General features: G+C 36.6%; 1 protein-coding gene across 1 annotated transcript in view; it reads right to left on the bottom strand.

Moving 5' to 3' along the window:
- LOC115423062 (N-terminal EF-hand calcium-binding protein 1-like) overlaps positions 1 to 23,349 on the bottom strand; it is a 53,405-nt gene extending 30,056 nt beyond the window's left edge. Inside the window, exons 1-2 of the mRNA XM_030139768.1 lie at positions 23,036 to 23,349; positions 11,307 to 11,331 (exon numbers count right to left, since the gene is read on the bottom strand). Coding sequence (XP_029995628.1) covers positions 11,307 to 11,331; positions 23,036 to 23,152 — 142 coding nt within the window. The 5' untranslated portion in view covers positions 23,153 to 23,349. The remainder of the gene's footprint in view (positions 1 to 11,306; positions 11,332 to 23,035) is intronic.
- Positions 23,350 to 25,573: the final 2,224 nt, after the last annotated feature.

Genomic DNA, 25,573 nt, shown 5'->3' with positions numbered 1-25,573 from the left:
ATTAGCAGCAGAATTACATTCCAATCATATCAGCTAACCATTCCACAACAAGGAGATGGAAAAAAAAAAGTCAAGTTGTCCTGCTTTTATTGAGGAAAAAAAAATCCTTCTACTTCAGCTAAAAAGGGTACTCCAGCTATTTTGGAACTGTGCAGCTCTAAAACCGAATAAACAAACAGTAGGACAAAGACTCTGCTCCATGTTCAGTACTGCTGAGATTAAATGGACCGCTTGTGTCCAAAAGGACTTCACCGCAGGACAATGTCACAACATATGAATCACAGCTCCCACTGGACCACAGCCAGGCCAGCGGAGATCAGAGGAGCCCGGGTCTGGATTCAGTAATATATGCTCTGTGAAGGATTTTCATCTGAATAACTCTGACTCACTGGGAAATTACCACAGGGACTCTATATATTCTTTCCCAATCGGTAGGAGAGAGTGCAAGCTCTAAATCTTGTTTCCGCTGGGGCTGAGTCTAAACGACTGAATCAACACTGATGCACACCTGAGACCAGACCGCGTACTAATGCTAAACACTTTCACCTGTTTCACTAGTGGAGTCATTTTAACTGTGCATACTCTAAAAATGTTAAGGTTATATATCCCTTTTATGCATTTGTTCTTTTTCTGAACTGCTTATCCCTTGTGCATCCCTCTCATTTACTACTATCTAGGGCCCCACAAGCCAAAAATGTAGGAAAACTGCGAGAAAATCATCACATATCCATATTTTTCCGGCATAAATCTCTTAATCCACTTCAGCTGTGCTCAAAACTACCAACTGTTCAAAAGCTATCAAAATCCTAATCCTTTAAATGCTCTAAAGAGTAACATTAGGTTAAAAAATATGTGTTAAAAAAAAAAAGAAACATTGTTGCAGAAATTCTATAAGCTATAAGACCCACATGCACATGAAATTAAAAGTCATATAAAGAAACATGCAGACATTTTAATGTTTGACAGGTGACATGAAATATATCCCAACTTTTAATCCAATTTTAAGAAAATATGCAAAAGAAAATATTAATTAATACAAATTTTCATCCAATACTGTTGGTTTGAAGAAGAAGATGAAGAAGGAGGAGGAGGAGAAGAAGGAGTAGTAGAATAGAAGAAGAAAAAGAAGGAGGTGGAAGAGATGAAGTGGGGAGAAGACGAAGAAGAAGAATGAGGAGGAGTAGGAGGAAGAAGAAGCAACAGAAGAAAAAGGAGGTGGAAGAGGAGAAGAAGGAGGACAAGGAGATGAAGAGGGAGAAGAAGAAAAAGGAGGAGGAGGAGAAGAAGAAGGAGGAGGAGAACTAGAAGGAGATGAAGGGGCAGAAGAAGAAAACAGACAAAGAAGAAGAAGAATGAGGAGGGGGAAGAAGAAGAAGGAGGAGGAGCTGTGATCATTATTTCCAGTAAGTGCATCATTTGATACAACACTGCAGCAGTTAATACAGTCCATAATATATGACATGGAAGTGGACTAACAGAACTACTCAAAATAAGACCCACTGCCAACCTCAACTCCATACACTAATCATGCCAAAAATATTTCTGGTCTGGAGACAACAGGCTGTGTTTATTCAGCAGATGGTTTTGTCTGAACTGAACCCCAGCTGGACGAACCAGTAATTAGAGGAGAAAAAATTCAGAATTCCTTTCTTAAACTTATTTGTGAAAATCACCAAATAATGTAGGAGTAAACACAATCTGCTGCATCTCTGACTTCTTCGGAGTGTTCGTCTCCACGGCTCAGATTCACACCCAATTAGACTCTCAAGCACAAGTAACAGTGCAGCTCAGATGGTGCATTATGCAAGTTTTCTCTATTTCTCAGGGAGCAGTACTCCGCTGTAAAATGGTTTCTGGACATAGACTAAATTTGTCGCAAAGTACACACAGTAATCTGCACAGCATGTGCTTTGCCTGGAAAGAAACAGTATGAATGTAATTATCTGGTCAGAGATGGAGAAACAGCAGGCACATTACAATTAGTACTGAATGGATGAGCTGGTAAATTGATGAGTGGGACCAGTCCGGACCTAAAAACAATCGAAATAATGAGTGGACTTTTAAAGGGGTCATATTTAGATTTTTTAAATGGAATTACGCATTTTCAAACATTTCCCTGTGGTCTACATAAACTGTAAATGCTACGGTTGGGTCTGAATTCTTCATTAATTCAACTCCACAGGTCCATCTTCAACCCTATTTCTGAGTACCCAGAACCAGAAGTCATTTTGAGCGCTGGCCCTTTAAATGCAAATGAACCACTTTAAACCCCACCCTCTCCAGGTTGTTGACCATGCTGCTCTGTCCCATTTCTCCGTACTTCAGTATGGACTACAACTGCTGCTGCTGACAAACAATTATGGCTTACTCTGAGAAATGTTCGTCAGAAGTCTTGACCTTATATGTGCAAATGTCATGACGTAACTAGTTATAGACGCAACAAATTAAGCAGGAATTAAAATGGGTTGTAGAAATCCACTGGATTTTTGCCAAAATGAATATAAAGACAGCTTTAGAGGGTTCAAATTCAAACTTTTTGAACTATTAGGGTCCAAATATACAAATAAATGAACCAAAGACGAATGAAAGTGGGCTAGCAAAATATGATCCCTTTAAGAAGAAAAGTAGAATAAACGCTAGAAGAACGTAAAAAACAAAAAAAGGCATAAGAGGCTCTTTTGGACAATTAATGAGTTGTTCAAGATTAGAGCTGAGCAATATAATCAAAATATATCATGAAAAAAATATTTATATCCGTCAACATCAGCTGCATGGAGCTCCACTTCCCACAATGCACATGACAAATTTCCAAAAATGTCTGCGTGACCTACCGGCTGTGTTTGTAAACCAATGGATTATTCATCGTGGAGTACACTTCAAAATTGGTCACCATGAGGGAAGAGATTAAGGTGCGTACTAACAGAAAGACTTATAGATTTGTGATGCTTAGGCTATGACTCGGGTTTTACAGATATGACGAAAAATTGGTGAAGAAAGTCATATGCAGCTTTAAATAATATAAAAAAATAAAAACAAGCAGAAATTTCGAAATTAAACTGACAATAAGTTTTAAATAATTGCTTTGAGCAGGTTAATATAACCTTGTCAGATCAGTTTCCATGTTAAAACTAACTTAAGCTCGGATCTCTGGTCAGAATTATTTCAATCTGATTAAATCAACGTTTTTTTTAGCCCTGTGATGAACTGGTGACACATCCCGCCTTTACCCAAAAGTAGCTGGGATAGAGAATAGAATAGAATAGAATAGAATAGAATAGAATAGAATAGAATAGAATAGAATAGAATAGAATCTTTACTTTGTCAGTAGTAGTTTGTCACACACTTAAACATGCACCACACACCGAAATTTGTCTTCTGCCTTTAACCCATCACTAGATCATGGATTAGGCTCCAGCAACCCCCATGACCCTAGTGAGGATAAAGCGGGTTCAGATAATGAACGAATGAATGATTAAATAAACGTTATCCATGTAACTCCAGTCAGTGTGACTTGCCATGGATTTTTAACTTTCTTGTTTAGGTTTCATCTAAAGCACAGGTGTCAAACAGGCAGCCCGGGGGCCAAATCCAGCCCGCCAAAGGGTCCAGTCTGGCCCCTGGGATGAATTTGTGAAATGCAAAAATTACACTGAAGATATTAATCATTTTAGTTCAGGTTCCCAATTTAATCTCAAGTGGGTCAGATCAGTAAAATACTATCATAATAACTTATAAATACTCACAACTCCAAATTTTTCTCTTTGTAAATGTAAAAATGTTCGTGTCATTTTACTGTATTCACACAAAAACAAACTATAATTTCACAAAAACGCGAATAATCTGAACAAATACGAACGTTTTGAAATGTCTGAAGTGCAAGTTTTCCCATATTCTGCCTGTTATTAAATGTTTTGTGTATTTGTTGATCCACTGTGATCTGTAAGTTGTAATTTACATGTGTAAATGAGACATAATATTGTTAAAATTGCCCTTATGTTTTCTCAAGAAATTTCAGTTTGTTCATAATATTCACATGTTTCAAAGGATAGTTGATAGATGTAAACATTTTGATTTCATAATTTTACTTTTTTCACTCTAAAACATAGAGGAAAGTTTGGAATTGACATTATTTATATATTGTTATGTTATTATTTCACTGGTCCGGCCCACTTCAGATCAAACTTGGCTTAATGTGGCCCCTGAACTAAAATTAGTTTGACACCCCTGATCTAAAGCAAGAAATGTTGGTTACATCTGTGACATTTAGCATTTAGACAGAGATTTAATTAGAGAATATACAGATTTAGAAGAAATTGATTGTGGTCCAAAGTGTCAATGCGACACCTCTGCTGGGAAATTTAAGCAGAGCTCAGATTGATGAGAAATCGACCAGGATGATCTCAGGACAAAGGAAAGTCAGCTGTAACTCCACACCGAAAAAAAAAAGGCCGTTTCAATTGTCTGTGACCTAAATACTGAGGCTTCTATCTTTTCAGGAACATCTTCTCTAAAAGCTCAAACTGCTAAAAACCATAACAGCAGCAATTATTTATAAACCCTGGCGGTCTGTGTAAAGATTTCAGAAGAAAGTGAGAAGTGGGTAAGCAGCTTTATGTCCATCATATTCGAGGATTCACAAACAGTTGATTTAGTTTCGGACTGACTCATTTGCACAGAACACATATCTTAAAAGAGGACGTTTTAGCCCAAATTTACTGAGCCAAAAAATGTCAGAACGACATCATCCAAGCATTTTGATAAACGCTTGCATCAGAAACTGCAGACATTATTTGATCTGTTCTCTCACGGTCCTGCAGCTCTTCATCCGTTGAGATTTCTGCTGAGGTTTTTCGATCCACTCTGCTATAGCATTAATTAAAAAAACTACAAAAGAACAGAAACACGATGCGGCAGCTTCACAGTGTTTTCTCAGAGTCGAGGACTATAGAAGCAAAAAGCACAAACAACCGCATTATCCATCAGACATCAGACGTGACTGCCTCCTAACACAGATTTTCACTACGTTTCATTTCAGTGCAGATATGTTTTTATAAAAGTTATGACAAGTTCAACGCTATTTTCAGGCTTATGAAACTAACACAGATATAGAAACCGGTCGAGCGCCGTGACTGCAGGCAAAAAGGATTTTTGGCTCATGTGTGACTCAGATCTGGGATTTTTCACAACAAACAAATGTGGAATCTGATCTTTTGAAGTCTGATTTAGGTCACTTCCACAAATAAAGACGGAAGATGAACTTTTTGTGACTTCATTCTGAATGTGACAAATCGATTTCATGGGAATTTTATCAAAGCCCGTGCAGAGACAATGATCTGTTAACTATTTTTGCAGTGACTTCCGAATGGATTTATCTCTACATGTAGCCTTCCTATAGTGATTTACCATTTCTCATATCGGTGATAACAAGGCATTTTCCTTTATTCAATTTACTGATCATGTAGATGTTCATAATACAAACTGTATTTATGTGACTGTATTGCTGCCATTTAGCCAGGTCTCCCATCTCAACGGGACCAACCTAGTTAGATTAGAATATTTAAGATTAGATTAGATTAGATTATTTTAGATTAGATTAGATTATTCTAGATTATTTTAGATTAAATTAAATTATTTTAGATTAGATTATTCTAGATTATTTTAGATTAGGTTAGATTATTTTAGATTAGATTCTAGATTATTTTAAATTATTCTAGATTATTTTATATGAGATTAGATTATTCTAGATTATTTTAGATTAGATTATTTTAGATTAGATTATTTTAGATTAGACTATTCTATATTATTTTAGATTACATTATTTAAAATTTGATTAAATTAGGTTAGATTATTTTAGATTATTTTAGATGATATTATATTATTCTAGATTATTTTATATTAGATTATTCTCGATTAGATTGGATTATTTTAGAATAGATTGGATTGTTTTAGAATAGATTAGATTAGATTAGATAAAACTTTATTGATCCCTTGGGCAGAGTCCTTATGATACTGAGGAAAATAAAGGTTAAATGAAAAACATACAGGGTGGGGAAGCAAAATTTACAATATTTTGAGGCAGGGATTGAAAGACAGTGTATGACCAATTAATTTATTGAAAGTCATGAGAATTTATTTGCCACAAGAAAATGTACATAATAGAAAATGTTTTTCTTCTATGTGTCCCCCTTCTTTCTCAATAACTGCCTTCACACGCTTCCTGAAACTTGAGAAAGTGTTACTCAAATATTCGGGTGACAACTTCTCCCATTCTTCTTTAATAGTATCTTCCAGACTTTCTCGTAATAGTTTTGCTCATAGTCATTCTCTTCTTTCCATTATAAACAGTCTTTATGGACACTCCAACTATTTTTGAAATCTCCTTTGGTGTGACGAGTGCATTCAGCAAATCACACACTCTTTGACGTTTGCTTTCCTGATTACTCATATGGGCAAAAGTTTCTGAAAAGGTATGGATAATAGTGATAGGTATGATTATGACATCAATATATGTTTGGTTTCAAAACAATTGACGTAGTACCTGCTGAGAAAAAACAACTAAATGTTCATTGTAAATTTTGCTTCCCCACCCTGTATAACACAGTCTTAAATTTCATACTCTGCTATTGTTATGTCACTCACTGCAGCAGGATGTTACAATAGTTTATGTTGCAGTGGAAATCCTGCGTACTGCTGCTGAACCAAGCCAAGCTGAGCCATGCCAAGTCAAGCGAGTCAAACTGAGACCAGCAGTGGAAAAGCAGCTGTAAATCTACATTTCAACAGCTTCTTCCACTGTCAAAACACTGTCTCTATTTTATTTTTTGAAGGTGTTAGGCCTTTGACTTCATTTCTGTCTTGTTGCATCTTTTCCAACATGACCATCTTCTTACATCAATTCTGTCTCAATATGTCTGAATGTTGTTTTATATTATTGCGTCATGTCCATCTTGTTTCATGTTTTACATCATTTTTGTCTTGTTTCATCATTTACAACTGGAGCCTCTCCTCTGTATTTCACTTTAATTCAACATTTTTACTCTTCCAGACCACACTTGGGTTTTATTTTATATTAAAAAAAAAACAAGTCCACACATATTATTTCTATAAATTGTGTTTTCCTGTGTTAACAGAGTCCCTGAGTTTGGGAAACACGATCTAGATGTCTGAAATATTCAGGTGTTTGTGATGTTTTGGTCGTAAACAGTTTGACCATCCAGAAAAAAATCAGACATTTTCTATACAAATATCAGTTTTATAGTTTTTTTCTCTTTATATTTAATTTTTCACTCATTTGTAGTTCTTCTGCCTGTCTTTTCTCTGCACTTGTTTGTTGTAAGTTGCCACTGTTAACTGTGAAATTTCCCCATGGTGGGATAAATAAAGTCATATCTCATCTTATTAAACTCTAGAAATAATGATTTGACATTTATTATGACAGTTATCAGTATTGACTGAAATGAAACTTTTTCTCATGTTAACATGTTTGGTTGTGTTGCCACCTGAGAACATACACACAAAAATAACAAAAATCCTTCTGAATATTCAATGCCTTCATGATTAAGGCCTGACAATGCGCTTACAATGTCAATGTCATGTGTCTGCCAAAACAAAATAATCACATCTGAGCAATAAATCCAAATTGAGCACTAAAGCTTGCGGTGAGAATGTAGATAAATGTTTTTCAGCTGTTTGTAATACGGATTTGAGATCAGATAAAATTTAATTGCTGCTTTGTCGCCGCTTTCATGCCCATTATTGGTTTTTCCTGCCTCAATAAATTAAAGCTGTGTTGAAAAATGAGCTTCTCGTATCGCTAAATCAAATTTCTCAACTTCATTTGTCATTTTCTGAAGCCATTATGCTGAAAAAATAAATGCTTTTAACCGGCTCGTCTTTGCGTGAGGCTGCTCAGTAAAAGCCTTCGGTATCTACTTCACAGTCTCAGTCTCACATTGACGCTTTTCCTTGTTATAAAATTATATTCCTCATTACAACAGCTTTACGGAATGGAGAGGTAGTGGTTAGAAGCCAGCCCTCATTATGTGTGGATTCTGCAGAGCTGGAGGCGGATCGCAGCAGCCCACTCGGTTCTGATTGGTGGGAGGCACCTTCCTCTCGGGTGAACGACTCGGTGAGCTCAAGCAGCAAGCAAGAGCTCAGCTGCAAATTGATGATAACTACCACAAACATGCGACAGGGTTCCATACACTTGTTTTATCACACAGACAGAAAAATGAAAGCGTTTTGTAGGTGCTTGAGGGCAAAAACAACAAGAAGAGCAGACTAAGGTCTTAGTAAACTGCATGTTGTATTAATATAATGTGCCTTGAAATGCAATTAATATCTATTTCTGTTATAAAAAGTCCTTTAATTTTCATATATTTTACCTGTGTTGCTGTGTTTTAGTTTCAAAAGAATCATCCAAGAGGAGACGCAACTTAGAAATGAAAAACTTCCCCGACACTTTCTTAGTAATTCCCACCGCTTCTTGAAAGAGCCCAAATAAAAGTATTTTTTAGCGACGGCACTCCGAATTGAAGGAGGTTTTCTCGATTTAAATATCTTCGCTGGAGCTGTGAGGCACCTCAAACAACCTCGCCTCATGGCTTGCATCATTAATCCAGCTCTTACATAACAAGTTCACCGTCCTCCAGAGAGAACTGATCGGGGCTCGTAGATACTCCACATGCATTAATCAGCTGCCACTTCTGCATTTTAAATTCCTATAAATGGAGACGCATTACATGAATAACAGATCGGGACTACAGACATTTTTCTGTTTGTCAGCAACGTTTCCTGTGCAGAGTCGAGCGTTCCACGTTGTCTCGTGAGACTTTTCGGGGGGAGGATTGTCTTTGAAGTGAACGGGGTGTTTAGACGTAACACGGTAACACATTAATCACACAAGCACTGGTGTGTCTGAATGGGAAATATATTACATTCACATTAAGTGGAAGGCTCAGAGGAATTTGCAAGACTTTTTCTTTTTTTTTTGCAGAAAAAGGAGTTCAGTGCTTCGGGTGAGATCATTAACATTGCAAATCTGTACAACCCTACGCTCTTAATGTGAGACTATTTTCTTTAAAATTGCAAATCTGTACAACCCTATGATACAAATGTGGGACTATTTTCATTAAAATCGTAAATCTGTACAAACCTACGCGCAAAATGTGGGACTATTTTCAATAAAATTGCAAATCTGTAAAACCCTACGCTCTACATGTGGGATTATTTTCATTAAAATTGCCAATCTGTACAACCCTGTGCTCTAAATGTGGGACTATTTTCATTAACATCGCAAATCTGTACAAACCTATAGTCTAAATGTGGGACTATATGTCAAGAAAATCGCAAATATGTACAACCCCAAGCTCTAAATATGGAACAATTTTCATTAAAATAGCAAATCTGTACAAATCTATGCTCTAAATGTGGGGCTATTTTCATTAAAATCACAAAACCATACAAACTTTGTTTTTTTTTTCTTTTCATTAATATCCCAAACCTGTATAAGCATATGGTCTAAATGTGGGATTTTTTTCATTAAAATCACGTATTTGTACAAAATCATGCTCTAAATGCGAGTGTTTTCGCATTAAAATCACAAATCTTTACAAACCTATGGTCTAAATGTTAGACTTTTTCATTAAATTCACACATTTGTACAAATTACCTCTAAATGTTTGATTTTTTTTTTCATTAAAATCACACACCTGTTCAAACCTGTGCTCTAAATGTGAGACTTTTTCATGAATGTTTATTATAATATATTAGGAAATATATTATATATTGATACTGCCAGGTTAGAGCATTTTTTTCTATTACTAGTTGTTGTGTCGGATTGTCTGATTATAGACTCATAAAATTGTTGCTGAGTCATGACTGACCATCCATCCATCCATCCATCCGATTCTTCATTAATAGGACGATTTTGATGCTATCAGTAGTTCTAACAGATCATAAATGAAGACTGATGCACAAATAAAAACATTTGAGTAATAACATTAATTATGAAGTGTAAATTCATCATCTAATGCTGTTGGATGGTTAAAAATTTTATTTATACACATTAAAACCAGCCAATCTAGATCCTTGCATTAATTTGCCACACACAGTGATTTCAACTGAAAACTGGTGATGTCATTCAAGAGCATATTTCCTGTCTCCACTTTTACAATTATGGTTTTTGTAGAACATTATGATATCACAGTGAGTGAAGGTGACTTTTGGCCTTTTAGATATAACATGTCATCACTTCATCCTTTTATCCCATTTCATTGCGTGCATTCACTGTGTGACATTTTGCTATAATTCATTCTTGAGGTATGGCCAAAGATACACTTCCTGTCTCCTATGTGGGCACAGTGACGAGGGTAGAGAGTGCTGTGATGATGGATGAAAGTACAATAATAAGGCTTAAATCAATACTCTTTTACTGGCAACTACTATTATTTTAGCATAATTATCATTGACTTTGCCTGCAAAAGATCTTGATCCACAGGGAAACATTTATGAGGTGAACAGGGGAGAAGTATTAATGAATAAAATCATAAAAATAATCTGAAAATAGTGCCCCATTAAACTGAAACTGCTTTACTTACTTTTTTCTTGTCTTAAATACTGTATAAGCTCCTGTTCTGTTTACAGCAGTGCGTCAGTGTGTTGCTTCACTTCGTACTCAGCTGTGTGTATTGACATAAATCATTATTTCATCATTTATTTACCTTCCCCTCAAGTGGACAGAGCAGATAAAGGTCTGATTAAAAAAACATGAAGTGTGAAGATATGAAACACCTCATAAAAGTCATATTCTCTATCAGGGGAATTCGTAAAGGTCTGTGGGAGCTAACGTTAGCTAGCACCAAGCAAACTCAAAAATTGTAACTTTACTTAACTCTCAAAGACTTAAACAGCTGCCCATGACCAAAAGCATCTAATTCTTTCAATATATTGAAATAAATCATGTAGCATGATGCACATGTTCAGTGATTAGTTATTTGTGATATGTGTCTTTACACTGCATCGCATGGGGTGTCATAGCTCCAGTGTTTCATATAAGAAAAAACAAGAACATGAAGTATTGGCCTATTATTCTATTACAATTATACCGCTATATTACTATTCTTGTCCTATGTAGAGTTTCAAGCTTTGCAATAAAGATAAGTTCAACCAGGTTATAAATCCCACGAGGACTAATGAGGAATGGCAGCGTTTTCCTGCTTGTGTATCCCATTTCCTTCAAAGACACTTTAATTGAGTTTTAATTAAGCATAAAATCCAATTAGGCACATGTTTTGCTTACTCACCATTTTTGTCTGCCCGGCGGAATATCTGCAAAGAGAAGAGAAGACCATGTTTAGGCTTTTATGTTTCGGCGGCAGCGAAAGCACTGGAAAAAAACAATATTTCAACTTTATGTGACACTAAAGATAGACGTGCAGCTGTAACACAAACGCAAAGATGTGTGTGCATATATGAGGCAATCAATCTGCAAGAACTGTTTTTTTTTTTTGCATATTCTTCTTTGTTAACACACAGGAGGACATTTGAAGGAACTGTAATTTCCGCATTTCAATAACAAAAAAAGACATCTTCCCAGGAAATGAAACGCTGACATTTACATGCACCCGAGTGAAGCTTTGAAATGAAAGCTTTCATGATTTTTTTTTCTTCCCCAGGCATCTAGATCCCCTGGTTTTATACAAGACCTGCGAGAAACAGGAAGCTTTTTTTCATGGGTGCATTGATTTTTGCTGCAAGTGTGGTAATAAAATGATCATTATTACCTTCAAATTGATCATGGTGTTGCATTAGTCAGATCTGTGGAGTGTGAGCTGAGAGGCAGAGTGGCACCTTTTTTCATTTGACAGTATTTTTTTCTCTGTTAAATCATTCACTGTGGGCTACAAGAGTCCAGTGGTTGGCTGATTAACTGTATCATCAAAATGGAGTGTTGAACTCACATCTACAGCTGCTACCTTTCGAGTACACTCGAGTGTGAAGGCCTGGACACGCTTGAATCGAATCACATCATTTAACAACAGCTTCACCTCCTTTTAAGTCACTTCAGCCTTTAGAAATCTTTACAACAACAAGACCTGCACTGTGAGAAGGCCAACAATGAAAAATATGTTTAGTATAACTTGGTACATCTGTCAGTATAACTAAAGGAGCATTTTAATATATGGGTGCCTATATGAAACTGGTCCCTAAAGACAGGACAGAGGGGCTAAAAATTCAAACCACATGTAGACTAATGTTATGAAGCAAGTTTGGAAGCATTTTGGGTCTATTTTAAAAATAAATACTTACTGAGATAAAAGAGAAACTACATTTCAGATAAAATACATTTTTATATATATATATATATATTTTTTTTTTAATACAAAAATCCGCATGTAACAGTCAAAAGGACACAAAAATTATATACTACTATTTTTTTGAATATCTTTTTACTGTTTCTCAGGTGCATTTTGGGAATCAAACTAATCATGCAAGGCAGAGTGTTTCACAAAAATGACTACTGTTGCAAAATCACTCACAATTCATATGTGTTTTTTACTGAGTTTTGACTGTGTAACTGCATTTTTGGAGTTCAACCAGGTGCCAAAAAGCAGCTGGACTGATTTAGAAAAAAAAAAAAAAAGAGCCCCAAAACAAAAACTACTGGGCCAAAATTCAAATACTTGTTGTTCAGTGTGTTCCAGTTCACATTTCATTTTCAACATCCTAAATCTCTTATTGATGTACATTCTGAGTGCCTTATTTAGTAAAAACCTGTAAACCTTCAATTCCTCTTTTTGACTTTTTCTGTTACTCCACCTTGTTTTGAACCTAAAACACACAGTAAAACAAAACCACTGAAGAAAAGGAACACAAACACATACTCACAGCAGCTTTTATGACACTGAAACAGATGCTAATTCACAGCAGCACGTTTACCTGGGCAGCTAAAGGGTTAAGTCACAGCTTTGTAACAGTATTGAAAACATTGTATTTATTCCTAATTGCCTGTTAAACCTGCAGATCTAGGCGTGACCAAATGTTTCCCCTTTTTGCTGGTTTGCAGTCCCTTCTCCCCTTGCAGAGAGTCCTTTGCTGTTGCTCTTTTGGCAGATTTCCGAACAACACGGATCAGCGGCGCCATTGGGAAAATGAGTCTTATCTCTTTGTCTAGACAGACTGCATTCATTTGGCAGCGGGGGCCCAAATCTTGGGCTCTGCTTATGATTGGTTCCTGAATAATTGAGTTTAGGTTTGCACTGCCTCTCATCTGCAAATCACATCATTAAAGTTTAAAGCACTTGTGAGAAAAGTTATCAAAAAGTGTAACGTAAAATGATTAAGTAATTAGAATACTTACATGACCTGGTATGTTACAGGTAAATGATATTATTGGGGGTTATACCAGATAAGTCAGTTAGGACAGCTACAATGCTTCAAAAGGCAGAAAATTATAGAATATTTGCTGCTGTAAGTACTACAGTGTTTAATCTACAACAGGAAACAGACCAGACCAGTAAATAATAGTATTATACAGGGGTTGGACAAAATAATGGAAACACCTTACAAAAAATAAACAAAATATAATTTAATATGGTGTAGGTCCGCCTTTTGCGGCAATTACAGCCTCAATTCTCCGAGGTATTGATTCATACAACTTGTGAATTGTTTCCAAAGGAATTTTAAGCCATTCTTCAGTTAGAATACCCTCCAACTCTTTTAGAGACGATGGCAGTGGAAATCGACATCTTACTTGAATCTCTAAAACTGACCATAAATGCTCAATAATGTTGAGGTCTGGGGACTGTGCCGGCCATACGAGATGCTCAACTTCATTAGAATGTTCCTCATGCCATTCTTTAACAATTCTAGCTGTATGGATTGGGGCATTATCATCTTGAGGTGAAGGTGTTTCCATTATTTTGTCCAACCCCTGTAGAATGTAAATAATGATGATAATGATAATGACATTTTTCTCTTTGTTTTAGTGCAAATAACTAATTATGAAAATATTTGCATTTACAAACTATCCAAACAAAAAAACTGAAATTTATTAAGAAAAATGAATGCAATTTTAACAATATTATGCCTTATCATTTATACATATGCATTATAGATCAAATCTGCAAAACGCACAAAATATTTAGTAACAGACTTAATATTGTTAAAATTGCACTTAATTTTATTTTCAGGTTTCAGGTTCACATTTGCTCTTTGCAAATTCATCCCGTGGGCCAGACTGGAACCTTGGGCGGACTGGGTTTGGCCCACAGGCTGCATGTTTGACACCCCTGATCTACAGAAACATGCCATATTTTTTAAGATTATTAAATGTTAATAGTAGTTAATAGTCCTTTGAAAACCATACTTAGCTCTAAAAAAATCCATATATTTTCCAGCAGATATAAGAGGCTTTTCAAAAGATTAGCTTAAGTGGTAGATTTTTCTAGAGCCCATCAAAGAATACTTTATTTTTCAGGTTATCGCATTCAAAAATGACACCTTTGGAGACCTGGTTTTCATTGGACAGAGGGGGATAAAAACTTGTGAGTGTATTGAAAGGGGACCATTTTTAAAGCATAACTTTAACCATGTTCAAATCGAGTCCAAATCCACCCACTGCAGGATTCTGAAAAGTACTTCAAAGTCCGAAAGAGACGAAGAGGCTGAGATGGAGGTGATGGAGGTGCTCAGTGTCTGAATGTCTGAATGAATGAGTAGTTCAGGGACGTCCATATGACAGAGAACCACAACACAATTCTGAAAGGGTGAGTTTGAGCCTTTGTTCTGGGTTTACCACCTCAGACAGACCCACTTAAAAATCAATATCCATTTTGATATTATGTCTATATTTAGTTGTTTTTCTCACCATCAAACAGTCATTTCCTACATGGAACTGAAGTGCTCTTAAACCCACCAGAGTACCGAGCAAAATGAGCACTTCTGCAGCATGTGTCGGTGTGTCACTGTGGTGTTTTAATGCGATACTTCCGATTGAAACCACCAAACAAATTAACGGATTGAATCATCGGTTTTACTACTACACTGGGTCTGAAAATGACAATAAAACTTCAATGACTCATAAAAAACTGATTGAGATTTTGGATGGGTGAACTGAACACCTCTGATTTAAGGCTTTAACACATGTTTTTATGTAAATTTCATGACATGGAGTCGTACGAAATATATACTGAATGTACAACTGTGTCATAAAATGGATGGGAAGTCACGGTTTTTCAATCAGGACATGGTGAGTTGAGCTGTTTACACCTATAAAAGGAAGACTTTTACGCATTTGTCCATTTTTATGTGTATTCTCACTAGTATCTGTGCATTTTTTCCTTTTTTTTAAAAACTGTAATATAATTTTGTTTACAACTCAAACTACATGTTTTAGTGTAAGTACAGTACTGTGCAAAAATCCTAGACCACTTCTAATGACCACATATGCATCTGTCAGTCTCTGCATTTAGATCCAATCTGAATATATGTGAAGTATGTACTGCAGGAAATACTAAAGCTTCAGTTGAAAATCAGCTTCTATAAACCAAAGAGATAGTATTAAGGCCCAATCCCAATGCACCCCTTACCCCTACCCCTTCAAATATTCCCCTATGAAAGGAGACAACCCTTTGAGACCTGTTACGTCACCAGCAGTCATCGGTGCCGCTATAAACAGATGCGACAACTTTGTTTCAGAAATAATTCACCATGCCGTCAGCAGCTGTAACCGTCTCTGTACCATGGGCTTTGGGCATCTTTTTACGGCTATCAACCACAAACCACAGAAATACGATCTATAACACATTAAAACAACATTAAACGATCAATCAAATGATTAAGTTGTTTACGAAGAAAATAAGTACATTTGTGTGCTTCTTTCGTCACACTGCTGCACTTTTTTACTGTGTTTATCTCCATCTTGGCAATGATTCGAACAGAATTATGGGAGATTTCTTATACCCCTCCGTTTGCTGCATGGTCCTGAAAAATCTCCGTTTCGAGGGCCCTTAGCCGCTCTCACTCCCACGCATCGAGAATCAGGACACCCCTACCCCTTCACGTGAACACGCAAAACAGAGGGGTAGGGTTAAGGGTAAGGGGTAGGGCCAAGGGGTGAATTGGAATTTGGCCTTAGTGTGACCTCCTTTTGCACTTACCATATATTTAACCCTTCTGTTCAGACAATATGAGATTTATTGCATTAATGTTCTGCTGTTTTACGCCAGGTGTCATTCAACACATTTCTATGTTTCTAATTGTTGGTGCTGCTTCTTGTCATGGGGTTAAAGGTCACACTAAATAATGACTTTAACCTTTACAACACATTTAGCCCAGTTTTTTATGTGTCTTTTAAGGGTGCGCACATATTCCCTGTATTTTCTAGTTGTATGTGAAGAAAAGACAATGAGAAATATGTAGGGGATGCTCAATTCAATCCTGAAAAAACAACAAAGCTAAAGGTGACCTAAGACTTTTTCACAGTCTTATTGCATCTCTAAAGTAAGCTTCCCATTTCTTACTATAATAAATAACAAACAGTGGATGCAGTACAAAGCACAGCATTGGTTATAAAAATGTCTGTTGTGATCTACAGATGAAGTCTGTGGACTAACCGGCACAATGACTTACAGACTGTTATGGCTTTAAAGCTGCACTCTGTACAATCACTGACTATTCTCCCTGAAGCTTAAAAACCCTGATGTAAGCATCCTGTTGAAAACACCTCGGAGGAAGTCTACAAGAGTCGCTTCATAAAATCAGTGTTACAAGCTGAGAGCTGAAAAACATCAGTACTGTGAGAACCTGAAAGAACGTTCACTGCACCCTTTGAGCTGTTAAGTGAGAGGCTGGTGGTGGAGTCGATGGAGGTGTTGTCATCCTACAGAGCTGATTAAGAGGCTCTACAGGCAGCATTACTCACATGGTAGCACAGTTACTGTAGCTACACACACACGACCATTACATAGATACATTTTCTACCTCTGTCAGTCCCTGAGGGTGGATAACATGTCAGGAATCAATGTGTGTTATTAAAAACGATAAACTAAAGCCAGGAGCAGGAGACTCTGAAACATGCCCGGCTATTTTCTACAGCCACTCAGCTATGTATAAAGCATATTTCCCATCTGCCTTTGGAACTAATTATCATCTCAAAAAGAGCAGCGAGACACCTCTCAAGGATGTAAACGCTAAGAGCCTACTCTCAGTCTATTAAATCAGACAATGAGTCTTTCAACATGTGATAGAGACATCTTTTTTAGGCAAGAGGCAGACAAATAAACACAAAAGCTGCTTTCAGTGAGCCAGTCAAAGCCTTCATAATAATAATAATAATAATGTAGTGGGATAGAAACAGGTGAATGAGGCCTTTTTTCTGTATAATACTGAATGTGAGTGTGAGCAGGAGGATGATTTAATTGTTCAGTGCGCGCCGTTCAGATCTGTAACGACACACTCTTTTCAGTGGCATCAAACATTCGGGACTGTAGCCCTGATGACTTTTTCTCAACCCTGAATAATTTCTCCATTTTGAGGGCTTTGTGCTGCATAGCTGAATGTTAATAAGAATACAGCAGTGTTGCAATTTTGCGTCGTCAGTGAACAGAGCATTGTCTTTTAGGGCATTCAGAGAAGGTTGAAGCCAGAACTCGACCAATGGTGGATTTTTAAAGGTAGCATCGATTGATTTATTGGTCGATATCATCCCTGGCATTAGGCTTGTTAGATATATACCAATTTTGAGGACATTTTTAACCTTTATTATAGCAAATCTTAATCTTACCTATGGCCTGTGTATATCCTTATTTGCGGTACATACTTTTCATCTGAAGTATCGAGTTTGCTTTTGTATATTTCAGTAGTTTTAGTAGTACTCTGGTAGCATATGTATATTAATATTTTATTCAGTAGCTTTTTGCACATACCTACATTTTTTAGTATTTTGTGTGATATTTTTAGTCTTTTTTTGCACGTGTTTTTGCTGCTAACCTGATTTTCATTGCTCCTGACAGCAACAATAAAGATCTATTCTATTCTATTCTATTCTATTCTATTCTATTCTATTCTATTCTATTCTACTCTATTCTATTCTATTCTATTCAAACTGAAGGGAGAAAGAGGGGATGATGTGCAACGGAGGACCATGGCTAGGGATCAAACCCAAATTGCTGCAGCAAGACTTCAGTTTGAATTGTATGTCCTCTATTTTTGGCTTCAATAAACAAATCTGAATCACTGACCATCAAAGTTAAAAAATAATCTCAATATGAAGCCAGGATAAATCCAGGTGGAGAGATTTTAATCTTCTGAACAGCTATTTTTCCTCAAAGTCAGTATTTCCAGTTGCCGTCTGTCACTATCACTGCCAACGTCTGCCACTGCCAGCAATTTATACAACTTCTATCAGCAGTTACTAAGTCTGTCTGTAGTTAATATTGGTGTGGGCGATCTGATGATCTTATAATGTATATCTCATTACCATCTCTCAATGCAAAGTGCATTCAAAAATGTGTATCTTTGCTACATCAACAATCCAGTACAACGTAAAAAGCTAAATATATGTCTTGCACTCTTGCTCAGCCTCTAACAATTCACAACAGGGTATCTGCAGGTGTGATAAAGCCAACTTTATGACTTTTTAAGAACATTTTCAAGGCAATTTGGTCAAATTTAAGACCTGAAATGGATGTAAACTGGAGAATATTGAGGGTGTTTGATGTGGTGGGCATCCTGATGTTGCTACAGCTTTAACTTGACCAGCAAACATACAGTGTATTTTCATTTATTTATATATTTTTATTTATTTAGGATAAACCCTCGTGTTCCATCCAGTTTTCAAGCACGGCCAACTTACACCACAAAAGAAAAAAACAAATAGGGGGACAAACTGAAGGACAAGACAAACACAAATCGTACAAGTAAACCATATGTAAGTATATCATCATTATTGACACTGGAAAGCTACAGCAACAAGAGTTTGAGATGTTCACCAACTACATGCACCTTTAAGCCTAAGTAAAGAATACTGATCAGTTCATAAATAACAAATAGCACTTCATCTTAAAGCAAGAAGAAGCAGCATGTTTACATACACCGATCCATGAAATTGATCTAATATCAACAGGGAAGTTATTCCAGGCTGCTGGGGCTTTCAACTCAAAAGTGCTTTTGCTAATGGTATCTCAATTCGAAAACCAGAAAAATAGAGATGTGCAGAATGTCTAACCTCATAAAGGAACGAGGCTTACAGCAAGGGTATATCCCCGAAATAATTTTGCAGAGGAAATGATTAGCATGATTAGCAGAGGATTTGGGGTATTTCACCAAAATCCCTCCAATCCTCTGCTATATATAAATCTATCCATGATAATTGTTAGACAATCGATATGAACTCAATTTGAGCTACATCGACCTGATAGTGGCAGAATAATGGTCAGAGAACCAATTTTTCCCCACAAAACTCCACCTAGTGAATGAAAATGACACCATATGAACTCTGGATGGTAGCGAGAAAATGGACATTTGTAAAATGATCAATATAAACCAAATTTGATCTCAATCAGCTTATTATTGTTTGATTTATCTCCAAAAAACTGATTTTCAACTGAAGCGCCCCCATTTGGATGACTTATTATACTCATAGAGAAGCTGAAATCGATAGGGTTCTTCCACTAGGGATCCCCTAAGTTGGTTATCAAGGGAGAAGAAATCCAACCAAATCTGTCCTAGTTATCGCATTCACATAAAGGAGATTCGGTGGTGGATCCAGCGGTGGATCTGGCAGCGGCGTTTGAGGTAAAACCATTATATCCCCAAAACTCACAATAATAATGGGATATTTATATATACATATTGAGAGAAAGAGTAAAGATAGGCCAGTTAAGCACTATCATAAACATGAATATAAAAACAGTTCAGTGGAATCTACTGAGAAATGTAAATCTCATAGTGCTTTTTATCCAGAAAAAAGCAGCTCCACTGTCTATGGGTCAGTCTTGACAGGTCCAATATGTCGGTGACATTGATGTATCACAGCAACAGGCTGAAGTGTATGTGTACTGTATATATGTCCATGTCTAGACCTGTTTGTATCTTTGCCTTAGCAGCATCCAATATGATGGTGACTGGTTTAAAGCAATGATTTCTAAACAATTTCAAGATACATTATGTGTCACCTCACATCAAAATGTATATTAATAAATCATGTGCTGAAATAATGTCTACTCTTTTTTTTTTTTTTCGGGACACTGGAACATCAATCACAGCAAGACAACAATCACTTTTAAAACTGACAAGCAATGATGGCTCGGCAGCAACACACCATCACCAATGAACTGACATATTAAACAATACAACACGTAATGTACACAGGAACACAACTGTCTGATTTCTGTCAAAACACTGTCTGTGAAAGTCTGTGCTTTGTGTCGTTTTCTTGTTCCTTTTATTTTTTGTTGTGTTAAATCATGGTAAGATGAACATTTAAACTCTTCCATTCATTGATTTGAATAAGTAAAACTATTTCACATATAATATTATTGTCATGATACGTGACCACGCATCACTCAGAGGTGTAGATAATGAAAAGGGCTCTCTGAAACATTTTGGGAAAGGCAGCTTTTAAGAGTTTTCCACTTTTCCTGAATAACATGTAATTATTTTGTGCTTATTTACACGAATATGTCAAAACAGTCAAAAAGTTAAGAGTGGAATGCTTGACACCGCATTGAAATCAGAAAATGGATAATGAGATTGCAGCAGCAGCAGCAAACACTGCTCTATACAAAATTACCTTCATTAAAAAAACATAGGGTAGATACAAATAGAGGTAAAAGTTAATGAATACAATGGCAGATAGCAAATGGAGGTTACAATTAATTGCAGATATTCTGACGGGTGGTACTATTTCACTAATGAACCATTAAAAAGCAGTGATGAAAAATGTTGTGTTGCCATTTACGGTTATACTAAGTGTACAATGGTTAGAATGATTTGAGAAATGTACACACTGTATAAGTACACAACAATGTACTGCATGTAAGTGCACAAATGGAAGCTCTTTATTTGAGATAAAGTGAGTGTGAAGAAAGGTCTGGCTGTGAGACACTAAAATTTCATTACATTTCCATTATATTATTAGGTATGAGGGTTTTCCATCATGTAGTAGTAATAATGATATTAGGTATCTATTTCTGTGCTTAGGAGTGGGTGATTCGGCAAAATATCATATCACAATTTCTAAAAAATTAAATTCCGATCTCTATTTTATCACAATTCTTTACATTGATCTTTGAGGCTAATTTGCAAGTTTCTTAACAGTGCAACCAAACAATTTCCCTATGTAAAACACAGCCCTAAAAGAAAAAAATAAAACAGACAATTTAGCACAAAGGACCTTAAAAAATTTAAATAGTTTGTGTAATTTTGCCAACATGTGCCAAGAACATAAACATACAAAGAACAAACATCCTGCCCCCTAAAATTAAAGTTTTTGAAGGTTGGGAAAAGGAAAATGAGCTGCACAACAGAGGGAGACTCAAGTCATAAGTTTCACTTTTACCTTCTATAGTCGTAGGGTGTGTGCATACTCATTGTGGGGTGCGTCCGGCATGGAGCGCACCCCATTATAAACCCCTCTGATTCCACGATTTCTCTGCTTTGTCGGATCGTGGATACGTTCTAATCCCTCACGATCTAATATCGTCATATCGCACATCCCTATCTGTGCTCATCTTGGTTTAAGTGACTGGAATATAAGATTAAATGGTAGACTTAACCCTTCCTTTCCCTTCCAAATTGCAGTCGTCTCTGAAACAGGCTGTATACAGAAAAAGCAGGTTTTTGGAAGTTCTGTGAGGGATGAGAATCAGCTCTTGATGGTTAACTGTCCAGCCAACACCCCTGGCTCTTTTTCCAGGAATGACCAGTGACAGCTAAGTTAAATAAGTTACACTCCATTAGAATTACACTCTTAATTTCTGCAGCTTTAAAGCAATAAATGGCCATCCATCAGCAACAGCAATAGGTTCCACACAGAAGTGCCTGAGGCTGGGGCTGAGAATGGATGCTAACTGCATTTAAACCAAATGTACTCTTGCTGCAGTCTAATGTTCTCTTCACCAGCCAATAATCTACCTTGTATTTACAGCCAGACGTCAGAGAGTCTAAAGCTGAGGAAGCGATGCTGCTACATTAATACACTGCCCTTTGTTTTTTGGACCGTGCACAGTAAACCAGGTCAAACAGGACGTAAAGGTTAAACGACTGAACAGTGATTTAACACTGAATGTTATTTTCTATCATGCGGAGGGAACAAAGGTGAAAAGCACCTGCAAATTCTTCACAGTGACAAAAATAAAACAGCATTAATAGGATGTGTGTGTAAATGTAAGATCTCATCAAATGTGCAAGCAACATCCTGACTAAATAATTGAAAATGTGTGATGTCTCTATTTTTAATAAGCGGTTGTGTTAAGAGCTGCCAGAAAGAGGGGGTGATTATTAAAAATGCATGCCATATCACATTTAATACAGACACTCTACTACACATAGGATTCATTTAAAGCAAAGCCAATGTCATGACCCTCATTTCTCACATGAAAAAGACCATTAAGGACCCAAACCACCCCCTGCATTTGAATGCTTTGCAAGGCAGGAAATGAGATGAATGAAGAACTATTGTATGTCAGGTGACTGTCAGGTGTTGCAGCCTTTGTTATTCACGCACTGATGGCCATGCACTCACCTTTCTTACATAATAGGGCTGTTGTAGTGTACATCAAACACATATGAAAAAGAGGATGACATGCATTAACTCATTCATAAAGAGAACAGTGAAGGATTGCTTGGTGGGAAGGGTGATTTTTTTAAGCAGAAGCACAAAATTAAATAGATATTTTAAAACCAAAGAGGGTTTTGAATGACTACAATTATTGGGGAAATAAAGTACAGGTAAAATAAATTTTTTAAAAAATGGACGGGTGCAGGAATTACTGTACTTTAAATATGAGAAAATTAAGAGTGTACTTACATCCTGAAAAATAGAAATGCCTTGGTTTTGGTTCTGGTCAAGCTGCTGCTGTTTCCTTAAGTGTTCGTGCTTGGCAGATTGAAGACACATGGTGATCAGCTCTGTACAGGCCAACATTGTGCCGCTTTCGATGCGATTTTTGCCGTCTCTGGAAAAGATTTCCTTCCCCCTCTGTGTGTGTTTTCTGGAGAGATTGTCCTTGTCGGGGTGGATGGAGGAGCTGGTGGTGGCGGCGATGGAGGAGGAGGAGGAGGATGCTGGTCCTGTGTGCGCTCCTGTCAGGATGAGATGGACCTAGCCTGCTGCCCTCTGCCTGCCGCTCGCTGCCAGCACGTCGACGAGAGCACGAAAACTCCGCCTCCACACCAACAGCAGCTATTCATAAAACCCCGAGCCATGCACCATCTGCCGGTGAGACCACACGCACTGTCGGATGGACAGTTAATTAAAGGGAGCCTGAGAGGGTTTTCATAGAGCAGGGTGAACAAAAGGAAACAATAAGCAACATCTACCACTAGAGACATTATTTCAAGATTGAGCCAGGTGCAGGGAGTCCAGTTATATTCCAAACCAATGTTTAAGTTAGTTTATGTGACTGTAATTTGGGCTTTTATGGTATTTCAGTGTGTCCCAAAAGAAGCTAATGCGGAAGTAGTTAGCTTAAAGTGTAATACCGCTAAGTGAATTTACACAGCCTTACACTGAATTTATCGATAATTCCGTAAAAATATATACCAGAATTGTTTCATAGTCCTTCTTGTCTCATTCTTAATTAGTTTTCTGGTTAATTTGTATTAATATTTGTAATCATTCATGAGACCTAACTAATGTTTATGTCTCGTGCCGGGCCTTGACAGCTAAGCTAGCTAGTCTGACGTTTACTTTCTAATGAATAAAACGTATTTTTTCCGGACAGAAAGCTCGATAATAATTATGTTTTATAACTTAAACTAACAAGATAATCAAATGACTGTCACGTGAACACCCGACGAAGCTTGCACATTTTACCAACTTAGCATTAGCTCACCGATGAAAAATAAAAAATTAGCTCACCCATGACCCTTTGCGGCCTGGAGGAGGATGACCTCTGACCTCCTGTCACTTCCGGTCCGACAAAGACGAAATGGCGACGCCCAGAAGATACTTTTTTCATTTGCAAAGTATGCAAACACGTTCAACTTATAAAAAACAATATACAACATGTCTTCATTAAAGAGAGTAACAAATGCAAAAAGAACATTCATTCATTTTCTGAACCCGCTTTATCCTCACTAGGGTCACGGGGGTCGCTTGGAGCCTATCCCAGCTACATAGGGGCGAAGGCGGGGTACACCCTGGACAAGTCGCCTGTTCATCGCAGGGCTAAAGAACAATGTTTACTAAAACAGGAATGGTGATGAAAACGCTGTTTATAGAAAAATTATAATTAAATTAACCCTTTCATGCATACTGGTCACTACAGTGAACAGCTATTCTACAGCTCTTCTCTTGTATATTCATGGATTTTGTTGTTTTTGTTTTTTGCACATATCTTTATTAAAGTTTTAACACATTACATATGTTTTCTGACATGAATTGGTGACATTGCATAGATCTCCCCTGAGCGTAATAGTTGTAGTTTTCACACAATTTATCAGTTTCTTTGCTTCAAAAATTAAACACATGGTGTCCAGCTGAGTGGACATTTTTGCAACTTCATGAAAAAAGCTCATAAGAATTTTTGTAATTGTTATTATTACTATTTTTTTAGTGCATTTTTTTTGTTTACTTTAAAAAATATATATATACATTTATTTTTCATAAGAAAATTTTCAATCACATTGTTTTTTTCATGCCTAAAGAGGAATAAAAACACTCAGGAAAAAAAAATCTTGATTAAGGTTCTCATAATTCGTGCATGAAAGGGTTAAATTAAAAATTATAGAAAATAATTACATATGGCAGTGTATGGATGTATGTTTCTGATTAACTGTCTAAGGCCGTCATAGTCATTTTAGTTGACACTGCAAATTATTATTATTATTACTATATAGTGATTGGATATATGTTTAGATATGTAAAAACTCAAACTACTGTCTTCAACATAGCAGTTCAGATGCCAACAAAAGTTGCTACCATTCCTACATCCTCTACATACCTCTACACACATCACACACATACTGTTATTAATAGAATCCAACAACCTGCACTCATGGTGTTATGACTTCTCTATCGTAAAGGTCAGCAAAACACCACATGTGAAAATTAAGTGTAAATATAATAAAACAAAACTTAGATGAATTTGGTTTGACATAATATATTGAATAACTACATCATTTTGTTGATTAAATTGTAAATCCCACATTATTTTATTTTGCTTTCCCAAGAATGCCATTTGCAGTGTAATGTAAAGAACAGTTCTATAAATTATATTATTCTCTTTCAGTGCTGTAGTCACAACAAAACATCAAACATTTACAGCCATCCACCTCTACAGTAAAACTCCGAGTATTTCAATACAAGTTTGCAATGACATTATTGTGCATCCTAGACAATCCA

Source organism: Sphaeramia orbicularis, chromosome 7, assembly GCF_902148855.1.
Source record: "Sphaeramia orbicularis chromosome 7, fSphaOr1.1, whole genome shotgun sequence".
Classification (NCBI taxonomy): Eukaryota; Metazoa; Chordata; class Actinopteri; order Kurtiformes; family Apogonidae; genus Sphaeramia; species Sphaeramia orbicularis.
Note: the sequence above shows the minus strand (reverse complement) of the source record. Positions and strands in the feature narration are given on the sequence as shown.